Source organism: Ranitomeya variabilis, chromosome 2 (assembly GCF_051348905.1).
Source record: "Ranitomeya variabilis isolate aRanVar5 chromosome 2, aRanVar5.hap1, whole genome shotgun sequence".
In the NCBI taxonomy this organism is placed as follows: domain Eukaryota; kingdom Metazoa; phylum Chordata; class Amphibia; order Anura; family Dendrobatidae; genus Ranitomeya; species Ranitomeya variabilis.
Window position 1 is genome coordinate 22,372,783 of NC_135233.1, and position 19,590 is coordinate 22,392,372.

General features: G+C 45.2%; 1 protein-coding gene across 3 annotated transcripts in view; it reads right to left on the reverse strand.

The window, feature by feature from the left end:
* The window catches only part of ALK (ALK receptor tyrosine kinase), an 880,658-nt gene that overhangs the window by 106,067 nt on the left and 755,001 nt on the right, over positions 1–19,590 (reverse strand). For all 3 annotated transcript variants that reach the window (XR_013220998.1, XR_013220999.1, XM_077282112.1), the window contains one exon: positions 16,788–16,941. Coding sequence is in view for 1 of the 3 variants with exons in the window: in XM_077282112.1 (XP_077138227.1) it covers positions 16,788–16,941 (154 nt within the window). In the remaining 2 variants the exon portion in view is untranslated. The remainder of the gene's footprint in view (positions 1–16,787; positions 16,942–19,590) is intronic.

Consider the following 19,590-nt stretch of genomic DNA (forward strand, 5'->3'; position numbering starts at 1 on the left):
TCTCCAGACTTCTGCCCCTTATTCTCCACACTCCTGCCCCTTATTCTCCAGACTCCTGCCCCTTATTCTCCACACTCCTGCCCCTTATTCTCCACACTCCTGCCCCTTATTCTCCACACTTCTGCCCCTTATTCTCCACACTCCTGCCCCTTATTCCCCACAGTTCTGCCCATTATTCCCCACGCTCCTGCCCCTTATTCCCCACGCTCCTGCCCCTTATTCCCCACAGTTCTGCCCCTTATTCCCCACAGTTCTGCCCCTTATTCTCCACACTCCTGCCCCTTATTCTCTACCCTCCTGCCCCTTATTCTCCAAACTTCTGCCCCTTATTCCCCACAATTCTGCCCCTTATTCTCCAGACTCCAGCCCCTTATTCTCCACACTCCTGCCCCTTATTCTCCACACTCCTGCCCCTTATTCTCCACACTCCTGCCCCTTATTCTCCACACGCCAGCCCCTTATTCTCCAGACTCCTGCCCCTTATTCTCCAGACTCCTGCCCCTTATTCCCCACACTCCTGCCCCTTATTCTCCACACTCCTGCCCCTTATTCTCCACACTCCTGCCCCTTATTCTCCACACTCCTGCCCCTTATTCTCCACACTCCTGCCCCTTATTCTCCACACTCCTGCCCCTTATTCTCCACATTCCTGCCCCATATTCTCCACACTCCTGCCCCTTATTCTCCACACTCCTGCCCCTTATTCTCCACACTCCTGCCCCTTATTCCCCACACTCCTGCCCCTTATTCCCCACACTCCTGCCCCTTATTCTCCACACTCCTGCCCCTTATTCTCCACACTCCTGCCCCTTATTCTCCACACTCCTGCCCCTTATTCCCCACAGTTCTGCCCATTATTCCCCACGCTCCTGCCCCTTATTCCCCACGCTCCTACCCCTTATTCCCCACAGTTCTGCCCCTTATTCCCCACAGTTCTGCCCCTTATTCTCCAAACTTCTGCCCCTTATTCCCCACAATTCTGCCCCTTATTCTCCAGACTCCTGCCCCTTATTCTCTAGACTCCTGCCCCTTATTCTCCCCACTCCTGCCCCTTATTCACCACAATCCTGCCCCTTATTCACCACAATCCTGCCCCTTATTCACCACACTCCTGCCCCTTATTCTCCACACTCCTGCCCCTTATTCTCCACACTCCTGCCCCTTATTCTCCACACGCCAGCCCCTTATTCTCCACACTCCTGCCCCTTATTCTCCAGACTCCTGCCCCTTATTCTCCACACTCCTGCCCCTTATTCCCCACACTCCTGCCCCTTATTCTCCACACTCCTGCCCCTTATTCCCCACACTCCTGCCCCTTATTCTCCACACTCCTGCCCCTTATTCTCCACACTCCTGCCCCTTATTCTCCACACTTCTGCCCCTTATTCTCCACACTCCTGCCCCTTATTCCCCACAGTTCTGCCCATTATTCCCCACGCTCCTGCCCCTTATTCCCCACGCTCCTGCCCCTTATTCCCCACAGTTCTGCCCCTTATTCTCCAAACTTCTGCCCCTTATTCCCCACAATTCTGCCCCTTATTCTCCAGACTCCTGCCCCTTATTCTCTAGACTCCTGCCCCTTATTCTCCCCACTCCTGCCCCTTATTCTCCCCACTCCTGCCCCTTATTCTCCACACTCCTGCCCCTTATTCCCCACAGTTCTGCCCCTTATTCCCCACACTCCTGCCCCTTATTCTTCACACTCCTGCCCCTTATTATCCACACTCCTGCCCCTTATTCACCACAATCCTGCCCCTTATTCACCACACTCCTGCCCCTTATTCTCCACACTCCTGCCCCTTATTCTCCACACTCCTGCCCCTTATTCTCCACACTCCTGCCCCTTATTCACCACAATCCTGCCCCTTATTCACCACACTCCTGCCCCTTATTCTCCACACTCCTGCCCCTTATTCTCCACATTCCTGCCCCATATTCTCCACACTCCTGCCCCTTATTCTCCACACTCCTGCCCCTTATTCTCCACACTTCTGCCCCTTATTCTCCACACTCCTGCCCCTTATTCTCCACACTCCTGCCCCTTATTCTCCACACTCCTGCCCCTTATTCTCCACACTCCTGCCCCTTATTCTCCACACTCCTGCCCCTTATTCTCCACACTCCTGCCCTTTATTCACCACACTCCTGCCCCTTCTTCACCACACTCCTGCCCCTTCTTCACCACACTCCTGCCCCTTCTTCACCACACTCCTGCCCCTTCTTCACCACACTCCTGCCCCTTCTTCACCACACTCCTGCCCCTTATTCACCACACTCCTGCCCCTTATTCTCCACACTCCTGCCCCTTATTCTCCACACTCCGGCCCCTTATTCTCCACACTCCGGCCCCTTATTCTCCACACTCCGGCCCCTTATTCTCCACACTCCGGCCCCTTATTCTCCACACTCCTGCCCCTTATTCTCCACACTCCTGCCCCTTATTCTCCACACTTCTTCCCCTTATTCTCCACACTCCTGCCCCTTATTCTCCACACTCCTGCCCCTTATTCTCCACACTTCTGCCCCTTATTCTCCACACTCCTGCCCCTTATTCCCCACAGTTCTGCCCCTTATTCCCCACGCTCCTGCCCGTTATTCCCCACGCTCCTGCTCCTTATTCCCCACAGTTCTGCCCCTTATTCCCCACAGTTCTGCCCCTTATTCCCCACACTCTTGCCCCTTATTCTCCACACTCCTGCCCCTTATTCTCCACACTCCTGCCCCTTATTCTCCACACTCCTGCCCCTTATTCCCCACAGTTCTGCCCCTTATTCCCCACACTCCTGCCCCTTATTCCCCACACTCCTGCCCCTTATTCTTCACACTCCTGCCCCTTATTATCCACACTCCTGCCCCTTATTCTCCACACTCCTGCCCCTTATTCACCACAATCCTGCCCCTTATTCACCACACTCCTACCCCTTATTCTCCACACTCCTGCCCCTTATTCTCCATACTCCTGCCCCTTATTCTCCACACTCCTGCCCCTTATTCTCCTGACTTCTGCCTTCTTCCTTGGCAGCTGATATCGGCTATGGGCAGATCCTGACTGATGACCGCTTGTTCTTGTCTGATCAGAGCTCGGAGTTTATCACAATTTCTGGGTTTTTTTGTTGCTTTTTGTTGATTGATCGCAGTTTCCTGGTCATGGACCTGAAACTTCAATATTTTGTTCACTGAGCCACTAAGGGTACTGTCACACTCTGCAACTTTCCAACGATCACGACCAGCGATACGACCTGGCCGTGATCGTTGGTAAGTCATTGTGTGGTCGCTGGAGAGCTGTCACACAGTCAGCTCTCCAGCGACCAACGATGCCGAAGGCCCCGGGTAACCAGGGTAAACATCGGGTTACTAAGCGCAGGGCCGCGCTTAGTAACCCGATGTTTACCCTGGTTACCATCGTAAAAGTAAAAAAAACCAAACAGTACATACTCACATTCCGGTGTCCGTCAGGTCCCTTGCCGTCTGCTTCCCGCTCTGACTGAGTGCCGCCGTAAAGTGAAAGCAGATCACAGCGGTGACGTCACCGCTCTGCTCTTACATTCCGGCCGGCAGTCAGTCAGTGCGGGAAGCAGACGGCAAGGGACCTGACGGACACCGGAATGTGAGTATGTACTGTTTGGTTTTTTTTACTTTTACGATGGTAACCAGGGTAAACATCGGGTTACTAAGCGCGGCCCTGCGCTTAGTAACCCGATGTTTACCCTGGTTACAAGCGAACGCATCGTTGGATCGGTGTCACACACACCGATCCAACGATGACAGCGGGAGATCCAGTGACGAAAGAAAGTTCCAAACGATCTGCTACGACGTACGATTCTCAGCAGGATCCCTGATCGCTGCTGCGTGTCAGACACAGCGATATCGTATGGATATCACTGGAACGTCACGGATCGTACCGTCGTAGCGACAAAAGTGCCACTGTGAGACAGTACCCTTAGTTCCCACTTTTTCCTTGTGAAGTGATATCCATTGTGCTAGTAAAAGCATCATCAACACATTATCAGGGATAATGGGAGTAGTTGCTCTTGGAGTATTAGATCCCGTTCTATATTCACAGCCTTGTTATTAGGCAAAATTGTGAGTGACCCCCTCCATGGATGAGAAGCCCCCTAACATGAAAGGTCTCAGGAGGCTTTAATGTTGGATGATACAGGACTCATGGCAGCGTCACCTTTCCTTGTCTGGACAATCATATTTCCAGATGTCCTAAACAGTCTGTAGGGGTCTTCAACAGAGACCATAACTTTTCTTTTGTCCTCTGTAGTCCAAACCCTATACTTACTGAAGAATGTCAGTCTGTCCTTGATGTTTTCTTGTAGATTTTTGGCTTGTTTGCTGCCATTCTTGACCCCAGGTCAGCCTCCAAAAGCCCTCACTGGGTGTGCCGATGCACTGACACCTGTCTGCTGCCGCTCCTGAGCAAGCTCTGCACTGGTGCTGAGCTGATACCGTATCTGAATCCGTTTTAATAGAGGGTCCTGACACTTGCTAGACTTTAGTAAAACCCTTTTCACAGCAATTGAACCTCCTTATTTGAAGTTCTTGATGATCCGATAAATGGTTGATTTAGGGGCAATCTTACAAGCAGCAATGTCCTTGCCTGTAAAGCCTTTTGATTTAAAGCAATGATGACTGGACATGATTCCATTGAGGTAACCATGGATAATAGAAGACAATGATTTCAAGCGCCAGCCCCCTTTTAAAGCAGCCAGTCTGCTCTTATAATTCTTATAATTCAATTAGAATAACAGAGTGATATCAGCTGCCTTGTCCTCAATAACACTTTCTTCTATGTTAATGGGAAGGTCACTGAAATTATATAAATAGGTCATTTTGTTGCTTGGCCGAAATTCAGAGGAAATGTTTTTTTTTGTAATTAGGTAAATTTTCCTGGCAAGAAATGACTTTCCAATTTGTTGCAATGGATCTGATCACTTTTCATAACAATATGGAGTTAATGCAAACTGCCACTCCAGAAAGTGAAGCAACAACGTTTGTGAAAAACAAACTTTTTGTCAGTCTGCAGTAAACATTTCTATCACCAGGTGAAGCCTTACAGAACAGCACTGCCATTGTGTCCTGTGATGCCAAGAGAGCAAATATCCAACAGCGCACCATGTGGTCAGGGTGGGTATTACAGAGGAAATACATCAATAGTATTAAAATGAAATATATTACCAAAATCTAAAATGTTTCCTAAATCTATATTCTAATAACAGAGATTTCTTAGGTAGAACAATTGTATTATTTTACTACAATTTTATTCAGATGACTCAACATCATAGTAATAAAGGTAGAATGTGGAAGGAACATGTTCTCAGTAGCACAGAGTATTTCAGGAGTTAAGTGGGTTGTCCACTGCTGGACAGAAAAGGAGTCTACTGATTTTGTGGGATGTTGTTTGCCAAGAGTGGGGGAATTACAGGATATAGGTGACTCCGCTCCTGCTGTATAAGGGCTAATATGGAGAAGGAGTGATAAGATGGACTCTCTCCGGTGATGCGAAGGGAGGGAAGGACGACCTCTACGGTAAAACCGCTCATCACTGGGAAGCAAATTCTGATCCCGAGGGTATCCACACTCTATACTGTATATATACATATATATTATACATTACAATTCATTATCTAGGCACGGAGCGGAGGACGGCGAGCCCTTCCGTAATAATGTCTTTTTGCTCTGCTGGTACAGCGCCACAGAATATGCTGGTGATGCACGTAATAATGATAGGAATAGGAGATTACATGGCAGTGTCGTTTTCAGTCGCTCTTAAAACAGTAAGATATTAACTGGAGGAAGGATATAAATACCCAGAAGAGTATAATTATGATCATGTAATTACACAGCTCAAGAGACTGTTAATGATAACTACAGAGCGTCTCTGTTCTCATGTAATTAAAGCCCGAGGAGCAGAGAAAATCACAGCCGATAACACGAGTCCATCTACTGTAAAGTGCGAAAGGACGGAGAAACAAAGCTAATATCATGTAAGGAAAAAAAGGAATTTATTGAACTTTATAGGGGCAGTATTATAGCAGTTCTATAATTATACATAGGGGCGGTATTATAGTAGTTATATTCTTGCACATAGGGGCAGTATTATAGTAGTTATATTCTTGTACATAGGGAGCAGTATTATAGTAGTTATATTCTTGTACATAGGAGCAGTATGATAGTAGTTATATTCTTGTACATAGGGGCAGTATTATAGTGTTATATTCTTGTACATAGGGGCAGTATTATAGTAGTTATATTCTTGTACATAGGGGCAGTATAATAGTTATATTCTTGTGCATAGGGGCAGTATTATAGTAGTTATATTCTCGTACATAGGGACAGTATTATAGTAGTTATATTCTTGTACATAGGGGCAGTATTATAGTAGTTATATTCTTGTACATAGGAGCAGTATTATAGTGGTTATATTCTTGTACATAGGAGCAGTATTATAGTAGTTATATTCTTGTACATAGGAGCAGTATTATAGTAGTTATATTCTTGTACATAGGAGCAGTATTATAGTAGTTATATTCTTGTACATAGGAGCAGTATTATAGTAGTTATATTCTTGTACATAGGGGTCAGTATAATAGTAGTTATATTCCTGTACATAGGAGCAGTATTATAGTAGTTATATTCTTGTACATAGGGGCAGCATTATAGTAGTTATATTCTTATACATAGGAGCAGTATTATAGTAGCTATATTCTTGTACATGGGGCTGTCAGGACTCTGAACATTTTGATTACCTTTTGTGCATTACTGCCCTTTTCCAAGATGGCGTCTTTGGTCTCATGTGCACTGTGTCTTCCTGCTATAGAACTCCACCCCAGCCTTTAGTCTGTGCTAGAATATTCTGCCTTGCATCCAGCTCCTGACGACTCCCTGGCTTTGCATCTGCACCTGCTCCTGTGAACCTGTGTGGAGATCCTGCTACTCAGCTCTGAGTTTCTGCTGCATACATCGGTTTCCAGTAATCCTCCATCTGGCTGCTTGTGTTTGTTTCCATCTGCATTTGCTGGACATGTAAGCTGTTGCTGCTCTGCTTACACCTGAGACTTTTACCCAGACCTCCCTAGTTGTGCTAAGATATTATTTGAACTGCCTTATAAGCATATCTATCTATGTTTGGACTACCAAGGACTTATTCGTGTCAAGTATCCTCAAGAATAATTGTGCTTCATAGACTTTCTGAGTGATTGCACTTTCCTCTGAAGTTTCCTATAGACTTCTAAGCTGCGTTTATTATTTGCACCAAGTGTTGTGGACTTGAGTTTCTCTCTGCACCTGTTTGAATCACCGTGTGATAATGTAGACTTTACCACTTATAAAACTGTGTCCTGTAGTTGTCTTGTTCCATGCAAAGAGTCTCCTGAGTTATCCCTTATAATCTTTACAGGATACTCTAGCCTAAAAAGAGGAGACTGCTGGAACAATGACTGCAGAAAGCACACTAGAGCAGGTGTTCTCCATAATTAGATCACTGCAGAAAGATGTGGAAGGTCTGCAAAAGAAGGTTGGAAGCTTTGAACACAATCAACAAGTGTTTGGACAAACTTTGCAGGACTTAAGCACCCGCATGGCAGCCCAGGAAAACAAACTTGCTGGCATAGAGTCCCAGTATGGACGGGCTTTTCAGGACATAAGCACGCAAATAGCTGCACAAGTGACTTTACCATCTGGGCATCCGCCACCAGCTAGCCCACCTAAGTTGCCCCCATTCAAATTTAATGGTGATCGCGACAAATTTCGTGGCTTTATGAATCAATGTATGCTATATTTTGATGTGCATGCTGACCGTTTTCCTAATGATAGATCCAAAGTATTGTGTGTAATAATGCTGCTGACCGCACGAGCGCTCGCCTGGGCGAATCCGATGATTGAGTCTCGTGACCCACGGTTAAATAACTTGGATGATTATCTGCTTTATTGTCTTTACGCCAGGCTAAACGTTCTGTTATTGAGTATGTTACTGAATTCAGGAGATTAGCGGTAGATACTAATTGGGACAGTTATGCACAATTATCTATTTTTAAAAGGGGTCTGTCTAGTATTGTAAAGGATGAATTAGCTCGCTCTGAATCACCACAAGAGCTAGAAACATTTATACAGCATTGTGTGCGCATTGACATTCGCCTTACTGAGCGTAGGCAGGAGAAGTTTGCTGCATATAACCGTATTTCTAACTTTTCCCTTTCTTCCAAAGAGCCTGCAGGTAAAACCTCTCGGGAGGTGGAGGAGGTGCCCATGCAAATTGATTCTGTTCAGAGGCGCGAGAGTAATGAGCGCCGGGAGCATCGCCTTCGACAAAGTCTATGTTTCTACTGCGGCCAGTCTGACCACTTTCTAATCAACTGTCCCAAGTGTCCCAAGCGGCCTAACAAGGTGCTAGCAGCAGTAGGGGAGTATGACAACTGTGATGATGAATCTGACATCTCTGAATGTAGCCTGCCTTTAAACGCTGTATTCCATTCACTTTCTATGACTTCACCCCCCAAGGAGCTGAAGGAAAAGAACTCTCACTGTTCTCTCCCTATTAAGATCCTGTGTTCAGGACAGTGGATTTCCAGTGCAGCTATGATTGACTCTGGTGCAGGTGGCAATTTTATGGATATCGCATTTGCTAAGGAACATGGTATTGAAATTCAGCAAAGAGCCTCTCCAATTACCGTGGAAACAGTGGATGGGTCACCTTTAATCTCCGGGCCTGTGGATCAGGAGACCGCACCCCTTGAGATTTTGCTGGAGCCTAATCATCAGGAGCAACTCTCTTTCTTCTTAATTTCTTCTCATTTTCCTGTGATTTTAGGCATCCCTTGGCTGCGTTCTCAGAATCCAACTATCAACTGGGAGACCAAGGAGATTATCTTTCCAACAAGGAGCAACTCAACATTAACTGAAGCTGTCCCCGAGTCCACAGCTACGGAACCACCGGTACAGGTATTTACTTTACCTTCAGCATATAAAGAGTTCTCTGACAACTGTGACAAGAAGAATGCAGATCAGCTTCCTCCACAGAGGCATTATGACTGTCCCATTTAGTTGCTTCCTGGGGCAGCTATTCCTTTTGGTAACGTATATCCTTTGGCGGGACCTGAGCTTCAAGCCTTAAAGGAGTATATTGATAAAAATCTGGCCAAAGGCTTCATACGTCCTTCTTCACCAGCAGGGGAACCTATATTTTTTGTAAAGAAGGATGGGTCCCTGAGACCCTGTGTGGACTATCGAGAGCTCAATAAGGTAACCGTACGGAATCGTTACCCTTTGCCTCTGATTCCCAAATTACTGGAAAGAGTCCGCCATGCTAAGGTGTTCTCTAAACTGGATCTTCGTGGGGCTTATAATTTGGTGCGTATTCGTCCAGGGGATGAGTGGAAGACAGCATTCAGATGCCGGTATGGACACTTTGAATCTCTTGTGATGCCCTTCGGGATTTGTAACGCCCCTGCAACGTTTCAACACCTTGCTAATGACATTTTCAGAGATTTGTTGGACCAGTTTGTGGTGATCTATTTGGACGATATTCTAATCTTTTCTGACTCTCTACAGGAACATGAAGAACAAGTCAAGGCTGTTTTAAGACGTCTGAAAGAGAACCATCTGTATATTAAGCCGGAGAAATGCGAGTTCCATCGTTCTGAGATACAGTTCTTAGGTTATATCATCTCTCCCCAGGGGCTGAACATGGAATCTGGTAAGATTCAGGCTATCCTTGACTGTCCGGTACCCAAGAACGTTAAGGAGGCGCAACGTTTTATTGGTTTTGCAAATTTCTACAGACGTTTTATTCAAAATTTTTCTGATATTGTCCGTCCCATTACTTCCTTGACAAAGAAGGAAAAGCCCTTTAAGTGGTCATCACAGGCTCAAGAAGCTTTTGATCGGCTTAAGATCTGTTTCACTTCAGCACCACTGTTGATACACCCAGATCCAACACTTTCTTTCATTGTGGAGGTGGACGCTTCTGATAATGCTTTGGGGGCTATTCTCTCCCAAAGAACTGGAAAGAAGGGTCTGCTACATCCTTGTGCTTTCTTTTCCCATAGACTAACCTCAGCAGAGAAGAATTACGACGTGGGAGACAAGGAATTGATGGCTATTATTGCGGCTTTCAAGGAATGGAGGCATCATCTGCAAGGAGCTGCACAACAGATCGTAGTGCTTACTGACCATCGCAATTTAGAGTTCCTTAGATCCGCTAGATCTCTTTCTCCTCGTCAGGCTCGTTGGAACTTATTCTTAAATCAATTTAACTTTGTTATCTCTTACCGTCCAGGTTCTCGTAATGGGAAGGCTAATGCTTTATCCCGAATCCATGCTGCGGATTATGTACCTGGAGCCCCGTCCAAGACCATTCTATCTGATGCCAATTTCATCGGAGTTATCCACGATCAGGACTTGTGAAAGAAGTGCAGGGAGGCTTATGACGGTGATGTATTTCTGGCCAACCCACCTGTTGCTATTAATCTTGTCTTTAAGGGTGGCATGTGGTTCAGAGATCGACGTATCTAGGTCCCTGAGGCCGTCCGTCTGCAGATCCTCAAGTTGGTACATGACTCCAAGTTGGCTGGTCACAGTGGGGGTACAGAAGACACAAGAGTTCCTGAACCGATTCTTCTGGTGGCCAACTTGCCTGAAGGATACCAAGGACTATGTTCTCTCTTGCGAGGTATGTGCTCATTACAAGACTCCTCATGTGGCACCTACGGGTCTCCTGCAACCGTTACCTGTTCCGTCCCGACCTTGGGGGTCTATATCAATGGACTTTATTGTGGAGCTGCCTACATCGGGGGGCATGAATACGATCATGGTAGTAGTTGATCGCCTGACTAAAGCCACTCATTTTGTTCCATGCACCGGCCTCCCCTCAGCTAAAGATACCGTGAACTTGGTTATACAGAATGTCTTTCGGTTGCACGGGGTTCCGGATGAGATCATCTCTGACCGTGGAGTACAGTTCACTTCAAGATTCTGGAAGGGGTTTTGCTCTGCACTCAATATTAATGTCTGTCTCGCTTCTGCTTACCATCCCCAGACAAATGGTCAGACTGAGCGTACCAACCAGACGCTGGAACAATATCTAAGATGTTATGTCAGCCATCTCCAGGATGATTGGTTGGAGTTGTTGCCGTTAGCCGAATTTTCATATAATAATTCTCAGAGCGCCTCCAATAAATTTACACCTTTCTTTGCCAATCTGGGTTACCATCCGTGTATCTTACCTAGGTCTCCAATTAATTCTCCGGTTCCGGCAGTGGAGGAAAGGCTGACTGCGATGAGACAGAATTTGGAGGTTCTGAAGGAATCCCTGACCACAGCTCAAGAACGTTATGAGATCGGCTGATAGATTCCGTAAACCTGCACCCATGTTCCAGGTAGGAGATTCCGTGTGGTTAGCAACTAAGAATCTGAAGTTAAACGTTCCTTCACAAAAACTTGGACAGAAATTCATTGGCCCTTTCAAGATCAACGGTATTGTGAGCTCTGTGGCCTGCCGGCTGAAGCTGCCTAGGACTATGAAGGTGCATCCAGTTTATCATGTATCTTTACTAAAGCCTGTATCTCCTAATACTTTCCAGGGACGTGTTGTGCCACCTCCGCAGACTGTGGTGATTGATGGGAAAGAACAATTTGTGGTGGAGGAAATTATTGATTCCAGGATTTGCAGGAATCGGCTCCAATATCTGATAAGATGGCAGGGATATCCCCCTGAGGAAGACTCCTGGGAACCTGTGGAAAACATCAATGCTCAAAAGAAGATCTCTCGTTTTCATCAAAGATTCCCTGAGAAACCAGGTCCAGGATCGTCCTGAGGCCACTTCTAAGGAGGGAGTAATGTTAGGACTCTGAACATTTTGATTACCTTTTGTGCATTACTGCCCTTTTCCAAGATGGCGTCTTTGGTCTCATGTGCACTGTGTCTTCCTGCTATAAAACTCCACCCCAGCCTTCAGTCGGTGCTAGAGTATTCTGCCTTGCATCCAGCTCCTGACGACTCCCTGGCTTTGCACCTGCACCTGCCCTGAGACTTTTACCCAGGCCTCCCTGGTTGTGCCAAGATATGATTTGAACTGCCTTATAAGCTTATCTATCTGTGTTTTGGACTAAGAAAGGACTTATTCGTGTCAAGTATCCTCAAGAATAATTGTGCTTCATAGACTTTCTGCGTGATTGCATTTTCCTCTGACGTTTCCTATAGACTGCTAAGCTGCGTTTATTATTTGCACCAAGTGTTGTGGACTTGAGTTTCTCTCTGCACCTGTTTGAATCACCGTGTGATAATATAGACTTTACTACTTATAAAACTGTGTCCTGTAGTTGTCTTGTTCCATGCAAAGAGTCTCCTGAGTTATCCCTTATAATCTTTACAGAGGCAGTATTATAGTAGTTATATTCTTGTACATAGGGGCAGTATTATAGTAGTTATATTCTTGTACATAGGAGCAGTATTATAGTAGTTATATTCTTGTACATAGGGGCAGTATTATAGTAGTTATATTCTTGTACATAGGAGCAGTATTATAGTAGTTATATTCTTGTACATAGGAGCAGTATTATAGTAGTTATATTCTTGTACATAGGAGCAGTATTATAGTAGTTATATTCTTGTACATAGGAGCAGTATTATAGTAGTTATATTCTTGTACATAGGGGGCAGTATTATAGTAGTTATATTCTTGTATATAGGAGCAGTATTATAGTAGTTATATTCTTGTACATAGGGGCAGTATTATAGTAGTTATATTCTTGTACATAGGAGCAGTATTATAGTAGTTATATTCTTGTACATAGGAGCAGTATTATAGTAGTTATATTCTTGTACATAGGAGCAGTATTATAGTAGTTATATTCTTGTACATTGGGCAGTATTATAGTAGTTATATTCTTGTACATAGGAGCAGTATTATAGCAGAAATATTAATGTATATTGGAGGCAATATTAGTCTTGTCTCTCTCTATGGTCCCCGGCTGAATCTTCAAACAATATTTTCTATGAAAAGCTGGAACCTGTCAGCAGGATTGTGCACAGTAACCTACAGATAGCGTCAGGTTGGGGCCGTTATACTGATTACAATGATACCTGGTGATGAAATCCGTCTTGTGGTTGTTGTTTAATCTTTATTTTCAGTTTTGAGTTAATGATATGCTCGTGCTCCGGGGTGGCCTGTTGGGGGGTCTTCATGAGGTGCTCTGTGGTGCATCGGCGGCACCTTCGCAGAAGCAGCTATCGGATAACCTCTATATATACTGATAGCTGCCACTGCGCAGGCGCGGCTGGCGCGATTTTGAAACAGATTCACGAGCATTTCATAAACTTTTATTAACTCAAAACTGAAAATAAAGATTACACAACAACCACAAGACGGATTTCATCACCAGGTATCAGTGTAAGGCCGGGATCACACATACACGAGATACAGCCGAGTCTTGCAGGTGAAAAACCAGCTCTGGCGCCGGCACTCCGGAGCGGAGCGTGCAGCTTCATGTGTTGCTGTGCGGCTGCACGCTCCTCTCCGGAGTGCCGGCGCCAGAGCTGGGTTTTCACCTGCGAGATCCCGGCTTAATCAGTATAACGGCGCCGACCTAGCACTGTCTGTAGGTTACTGAGCACAATCCTACTGACAGGGGTATTTTAAAGAAAGATATACCTGGCTGGAGTTTTGCAGTCAGGCTCTGATTCCTGCTGCCCGTGGATTGGGTCTGATTTTTTTTGCATAGTGTTAGTGCAGTTTATCTGTTGTCCCATAGAAATGTCCAAATATCCATTTTAAAATTGCGATGATTTGTAGGAGATTCGTCTATCTGCTTCTCCACTAATCCTTCTCATTACCATGGACACATATTGATATACAATTAATATAAAAAGTTTCTTCCCCCCCTGCTAAAATCACGGGTCATTGTCATGTAAAAAAAATTCTATGAAATCTAATAATTTCAGAACTTTTTCCACCTTTTAATGATGGCCACAACCTGTACAAATCCATTCAGAAACAAACTGAAATCATTTTAAGGGGAAAATAAAAGTAACAAAAGTAAAATAATGTGGTTGCATAAATAAGAGCACCCTCTTATAATTGTGGATGTGATTGTGTTTAGAATTAGGCTGTCACATTACCCCGCATGTTACATATTAGTCAGTGCTCGGTCGCCGTAATTTTAAGCGATTCTGATTAACCCCATGGAAAGTTTCGCTGTTCTAGAAGGATTTTCCTGACATTTTCTGGTCCATAAACAGCTGACAACACAGCAAAGGTTCTCGTTGTTGAAAATTATTCAGCGAGGACAAAACCATTAAGAAGTGGCTTATATTTGGCACAACAGTGACATTATATTGAACTGGACGTCCCTTAAAAATTGATGGAAAGATAAGAAGAAAAATGGTCCAGGAGGTCGATAGCAACATTAAAGGTGCTGCAGGAATTTCTGACAAGTGCTGGTTGTGTCCTGCATGTGACAACAATCTCCTATATTCTTCATATGTCAGACCGTGGGGTCTGACATATGATAAAATAGAAGCCTCTTCTTCCAAAGAAAAACATTCAAGCCTGGCTATGTTTTCTCAAAACCTACAAGTCTTCCAAAAGCATGAGGAAAATGTGTTATGGTCTGATGAGAACAAGGTTCAACTTTTTGGCTATAATTGCTAAAGGTATGTTTGGTGCAAAGTCAGCATTGAGCAATAAGGCTACGTTCACATTTGCGTTGTGCGCCGTAGCGTCGGCGCCGCAACGCACAACGCAAACAAAAACGCAGCAAAACGCATGCACAACGTTTTGCGCCGCATGCGTCCTTTTTTTTATTGATTTTGGACGCAGCAAAAATGCAACTTGCTGCGTCCTCTGCGCCCGGACGCGTGCGCCGCAGTGACGCATGCAGCGCAAAACGCAAGTGCGACGCATGTCCATGCGCCCCCATGTTAAATATAGGGGCGCATGACGCATGCGGTGATGCTGCGGTGCCCGACGCTGCGGCGCAGACCGCAAATGTGAACGTAGACTAAGAACACCATCCCCACAGTGAAGCATGGTGGAGGCAGCATTGTGCTTTGGGGATGTTTTTCAGCAGCTGGAATTGGAGTGTTAGTTAAGATGGAGGGAATTTAAAATGACTCCAAATATCAGTCAAATTTGTAACAAAACCTTCAGGCCTCTGCTAAAAAGCTGAAGATGAATTTCACTTTTCAGTACGACAATGCCCCTAAGCATGCTTCAAATAATCAAAAGAATGGCTCCACCAGAAGATGGAAGTTTTGAAATGGCCAGCCCAAGCCCAGACCTGAATCTAATAGGAAATCTGTGGGTGACCGACCTGAAGAGAGCGCTGTACACACGAAATACCTCCGCAGTCTGACACATATGGAGATACCGCAAGGTACAGGGGGCAAAGATCACCAATTCTAGATGTGCCATGCTGATAGTCTCCAACCTAAAAAGACTGAATGCTGCCAAAAATGTACAGGGGACTTCAATAATTAGTGTAAGGGTGTGCAGATTTATGCAATCACATAAAGGGACGGAGAACCTGCAGACAGGCAGCAAGATTTTGTGGCCAGGTGACTCTTGCCAGGACTTGCTGGGTCTTGTGGTGCCTAAAAGTTGTGGGGCATTGTTTGTTTTTATTATTATTACCAGGGGCCGCTCAGGTTTGTCTAATTTTAAAGGCATTTTCCAGTCCTATATTACTATTATGTATAATGAAATGATCTACAAATTTCTACCATATTTTAATTTCTTAATATTTTCAAGATCTCTGCTTGCTGTCAATGAATCTCAGAATTCTTGTTGGCTTGCAGCTTGAAAATTCATTCTGCCCAACACTGCCAAACACATCAGCTACACAAATGTTTGATACTCGAATCGATCGCTCGATACAATGTGTCAGTCCAGAATCCCCCATTCTGAGCTCCCAGAGAACTTTGCAGACTGGATACAATTGTAGCAGAACCTCAGCTGTGAGAAGTGTGACATCTGCTAAGGGGTTTCTAGAAGGGAAGACATTCTTGTTTCTTTAAAACGCCTGCTGACACAGGTGACGGATGTGTGGCCCTGCAGCTCCTGCCGGGGGCCCTAATAGCTCCGACCTGTGGGCCATCATTGGGACAAGCAATGGAGGAGAGTGTTTCATTTCACTGACAGCAAACAGAGGTCTCTACAATGGTGCGGAGATCTAACACTAAGAAGACAATTATTTATTGCATCTTTCATTTCTCTAATTTTTGGTGTTTTTAATTTGTACTCAATTCTTTTTTATATTTTCCTCTTCTTTTTTTTTTTCTCCCTCCATATTTATCATTGTGGACGGGGTTTTTTGATTTCCTAATGTTTCTGGCTGATTTATCAATTGTGACTTTTTTCAAAAGGCCCAAAAATTCCCCCCGGAGACATTTTGCTTTCCCCCAATTTAAATATTTGCAAATTTTACAACATTTTACTGGAACGTGAGACTTTGTTTTCTCTCTCAAAAAGTGCAAAAAGGACAAAAATAACTAAAATTATTATTTTTATTTTTTTTTCCACCTCCTGAGTTATTTTAAAATATTTGGTACAAAGAATAGCAACAAATACCACAAAACAAAGGAAGAAAAGTGCAAACGGTGAATCCAGGCCGGAAGAGAATGGGAAAACTGTAGACGAGAAAGGCGGCTCCCAATCCGTATCTGTGGCTGAGGAACTGGCATCCTGGGGCCCCTGAGTGCCATGTTAGGGGCCATTTAAAGAATCAAACCTTGCCCTATTATTTTAAAGGGCTGTGTCCCGGGTCCCTTTAGCACCGCCACATACCTGTATCTGTTGGTCTCCGGCACTCTCCAGATCTGAACGCCTTTCAGGGTCCCCGTTCCTACAATCACGCTGAAGTTTTCATAGGCTTCATCACAAAGCTTCTGGCTGGGTCCATGGGGGCCGCTGGCACCGCACGTGGTGAAAAACCAGTAACCTGTGAGATAATGCAGAGAGCCGGCGTCAGATGGCATCGAAGTGCTGCCCCCTGCGGGACAACTTGTAGTCTACGTAAGGGGCAATATCTACTATATAATTGTCTAAGGGTCACTTCCGTCTTTCTGTCTGTCTGTAATGGAAATCCCAAGTCGCTGATTGGTCGCGGCAAAACGGCCACGACCAATCAGCGACGGGCACCGTCCGGCGGCAAAATGGCCGCTCCTTACTCCCCGCAGTCAGTGCCCGCTCCATACTCCCCTCCAGTCAGCGCTCACACAGGGTTAATGGCTGCGTTACACCGCGTTATGCACTCCGTTAACGCTGCTATTAACCCTGTGTGACCAACTTTTACTATTGATGCCGCCTATGCAGCATGAATAGTAAAACGATCTAATGTTAAAAATAATAATAAAAAATCATTATATTCTCACCTTCCGTCGCCTTTCCCGCTCCTTGCGATGCTCCGGTGACCGGTCCATGCATTGCGGTCTCGCGAGATGATGACGTAGCGGTCTCGCGAGACCGCTACGTCATCATCTCGCGAGACCGCAATGCACTCTTGGGACCGGAACGCGCGAGGAGCATCGGTAAACGCCTGGGCTGGATCCAGGGGCCGACGGAAGGTGAGTATATAACTATTTTTTATTTTAATTTTTTAACAGGGATATGGTGCCCACATTGCTATATACTACGTGGGCTGTGTTATATACTACATGGGCTGTGCTATATACTACATGGGCTGTGCTATATACTACATCTCTGTGCTATATACTATGTGGGCTGTGCTATATACTACGTGGCTGTGGTATATATTACGTGGCTGGGAAATATACTACATCACTGTGCTCTATACTACGTGCCCTGTGTTATATACTGCATGGGCAGTGTTATATACTACGTCTCTGTGCTATATACTACGTGGCTGTGCAATATATTACGTGGCTGTGCAATATACTACGTGTCTTTGCTATATACTACGTGTCTGTGCTATATACTACTTGGCTGGGCAATATACTACGTGGCTGGGCAATATATTACGTGGCTGGGTAATATACTACGTGTCTGTGCTATATACTACGTGTCTGTGCTATATACTACGTGGCTGGGCAATATACTATGTGACTGGGCAATATACTACATGGCTGGGCAATATACTACGTGGCTGGGCAATATACTACGTGTCTGTGCTATATACTACGTGGCTGGGCAATATACATGACTGTGCTATATACTACATGTCTGTGCTATATACTGCGTGGCTGGGCAATATATTACGTGGCTGTGCTATATACTACGTACCTGTGCTATATACTACGTGGGCTGTGTTATATACTACGTGGCTGTGCTATATACTACGTACCTGTGCTATATACTATGTGGCTGTGCTATATACTACGTGGCTGTGCTATATACTGCGTGGGCTGTTATATACTACGTGGGCTGTGTTATATACTGCGTGGGCTGTGTTATATACTACGTGGCCTGTGCTATATACTACGTGGCCTGTGCTATATACTGCATGGGATGTGTTATATACTGTGTGGGCTGTGCTATATACTACGTGGCCTGTGCTATATACTGCATGGGATGTGTTATATACTGTGTGGGCTGTGCTATATACTACGTGGCCTGTGCTATATACTATGTGGCTGTGTTATATACTGCGTGGGCTGTGCTATATACAACATGGCTGTGTTATATACTACGTGGCTGTGTTATATACTGCGTGGGCTGTGCTATATATACTGCGTGGGCTGTGTTATACGCTACTTGGCTGTGCTATATACTACATGGGCTGTGTTATACACTGCATGGGCTGTGTTATATACTGCGTGGGCTGTGTTATACGCTACTTGGCTGTGCTATATTTCTCTGCTGTATCTGTGCATCATGAATCGTGGTATGTGTTAAAGAGGGGGGCCCACTGAGACTCTTTTGCCTGGGGCCCTCAAAAACCTGGAGCCGGCCCTGGCTTCACTCATTGGTCACGCCCAGCTGCGAACAATCAGCGACAGGCGCAGTCCGCCTGTGAATTGGCACGCAATTTGAACCACGCTTCGCTAATTGGTCGCGGCCGGCCGCCGAATCCTGTGTATAAATTGCATTATTCTGAAAACTTCATAAATAAACTACATACATATTCTAGAATACCCGATGCGTTAGAATCGGGCCACCATCTAGTGTAATATATAATGTTCCTTATGTTTAAAGGAACATTGCCAAATTGAAACCTCAGCTCATCTTCTCTCCATTTGCTGTGCAATTATGCACAACCTATTGCTCTCTGTTATCATCCACTTCAGACAATAGAGAGGCGCTCCCCGGACAAACATCATTGGACACCATGCTGTGAGTAGTGTGGCACCTGCCTGCTGGGGCCACTGGTGCAGAGGCAGCAGCCATCACATGTTGGCACCTTGTTAACATTGCCAGGAAGCGTCACCAGGGGGTCAGTGCTGGACCCCCAAGATTGGAGACGGGAATCACCTTTTCTTTTTGTTTAGCAGCATTTTATTTTTTATTTAGATGTTGGATGACCTTTTTAGGCAGCTAATGCTGTTTTGCTTGTGAACCACCAGATTAACAGATCTTTAAACCAATGCAAAGAGCTTATTCCTGGAGTCAATGATAAAGCTATGGTCAGCAT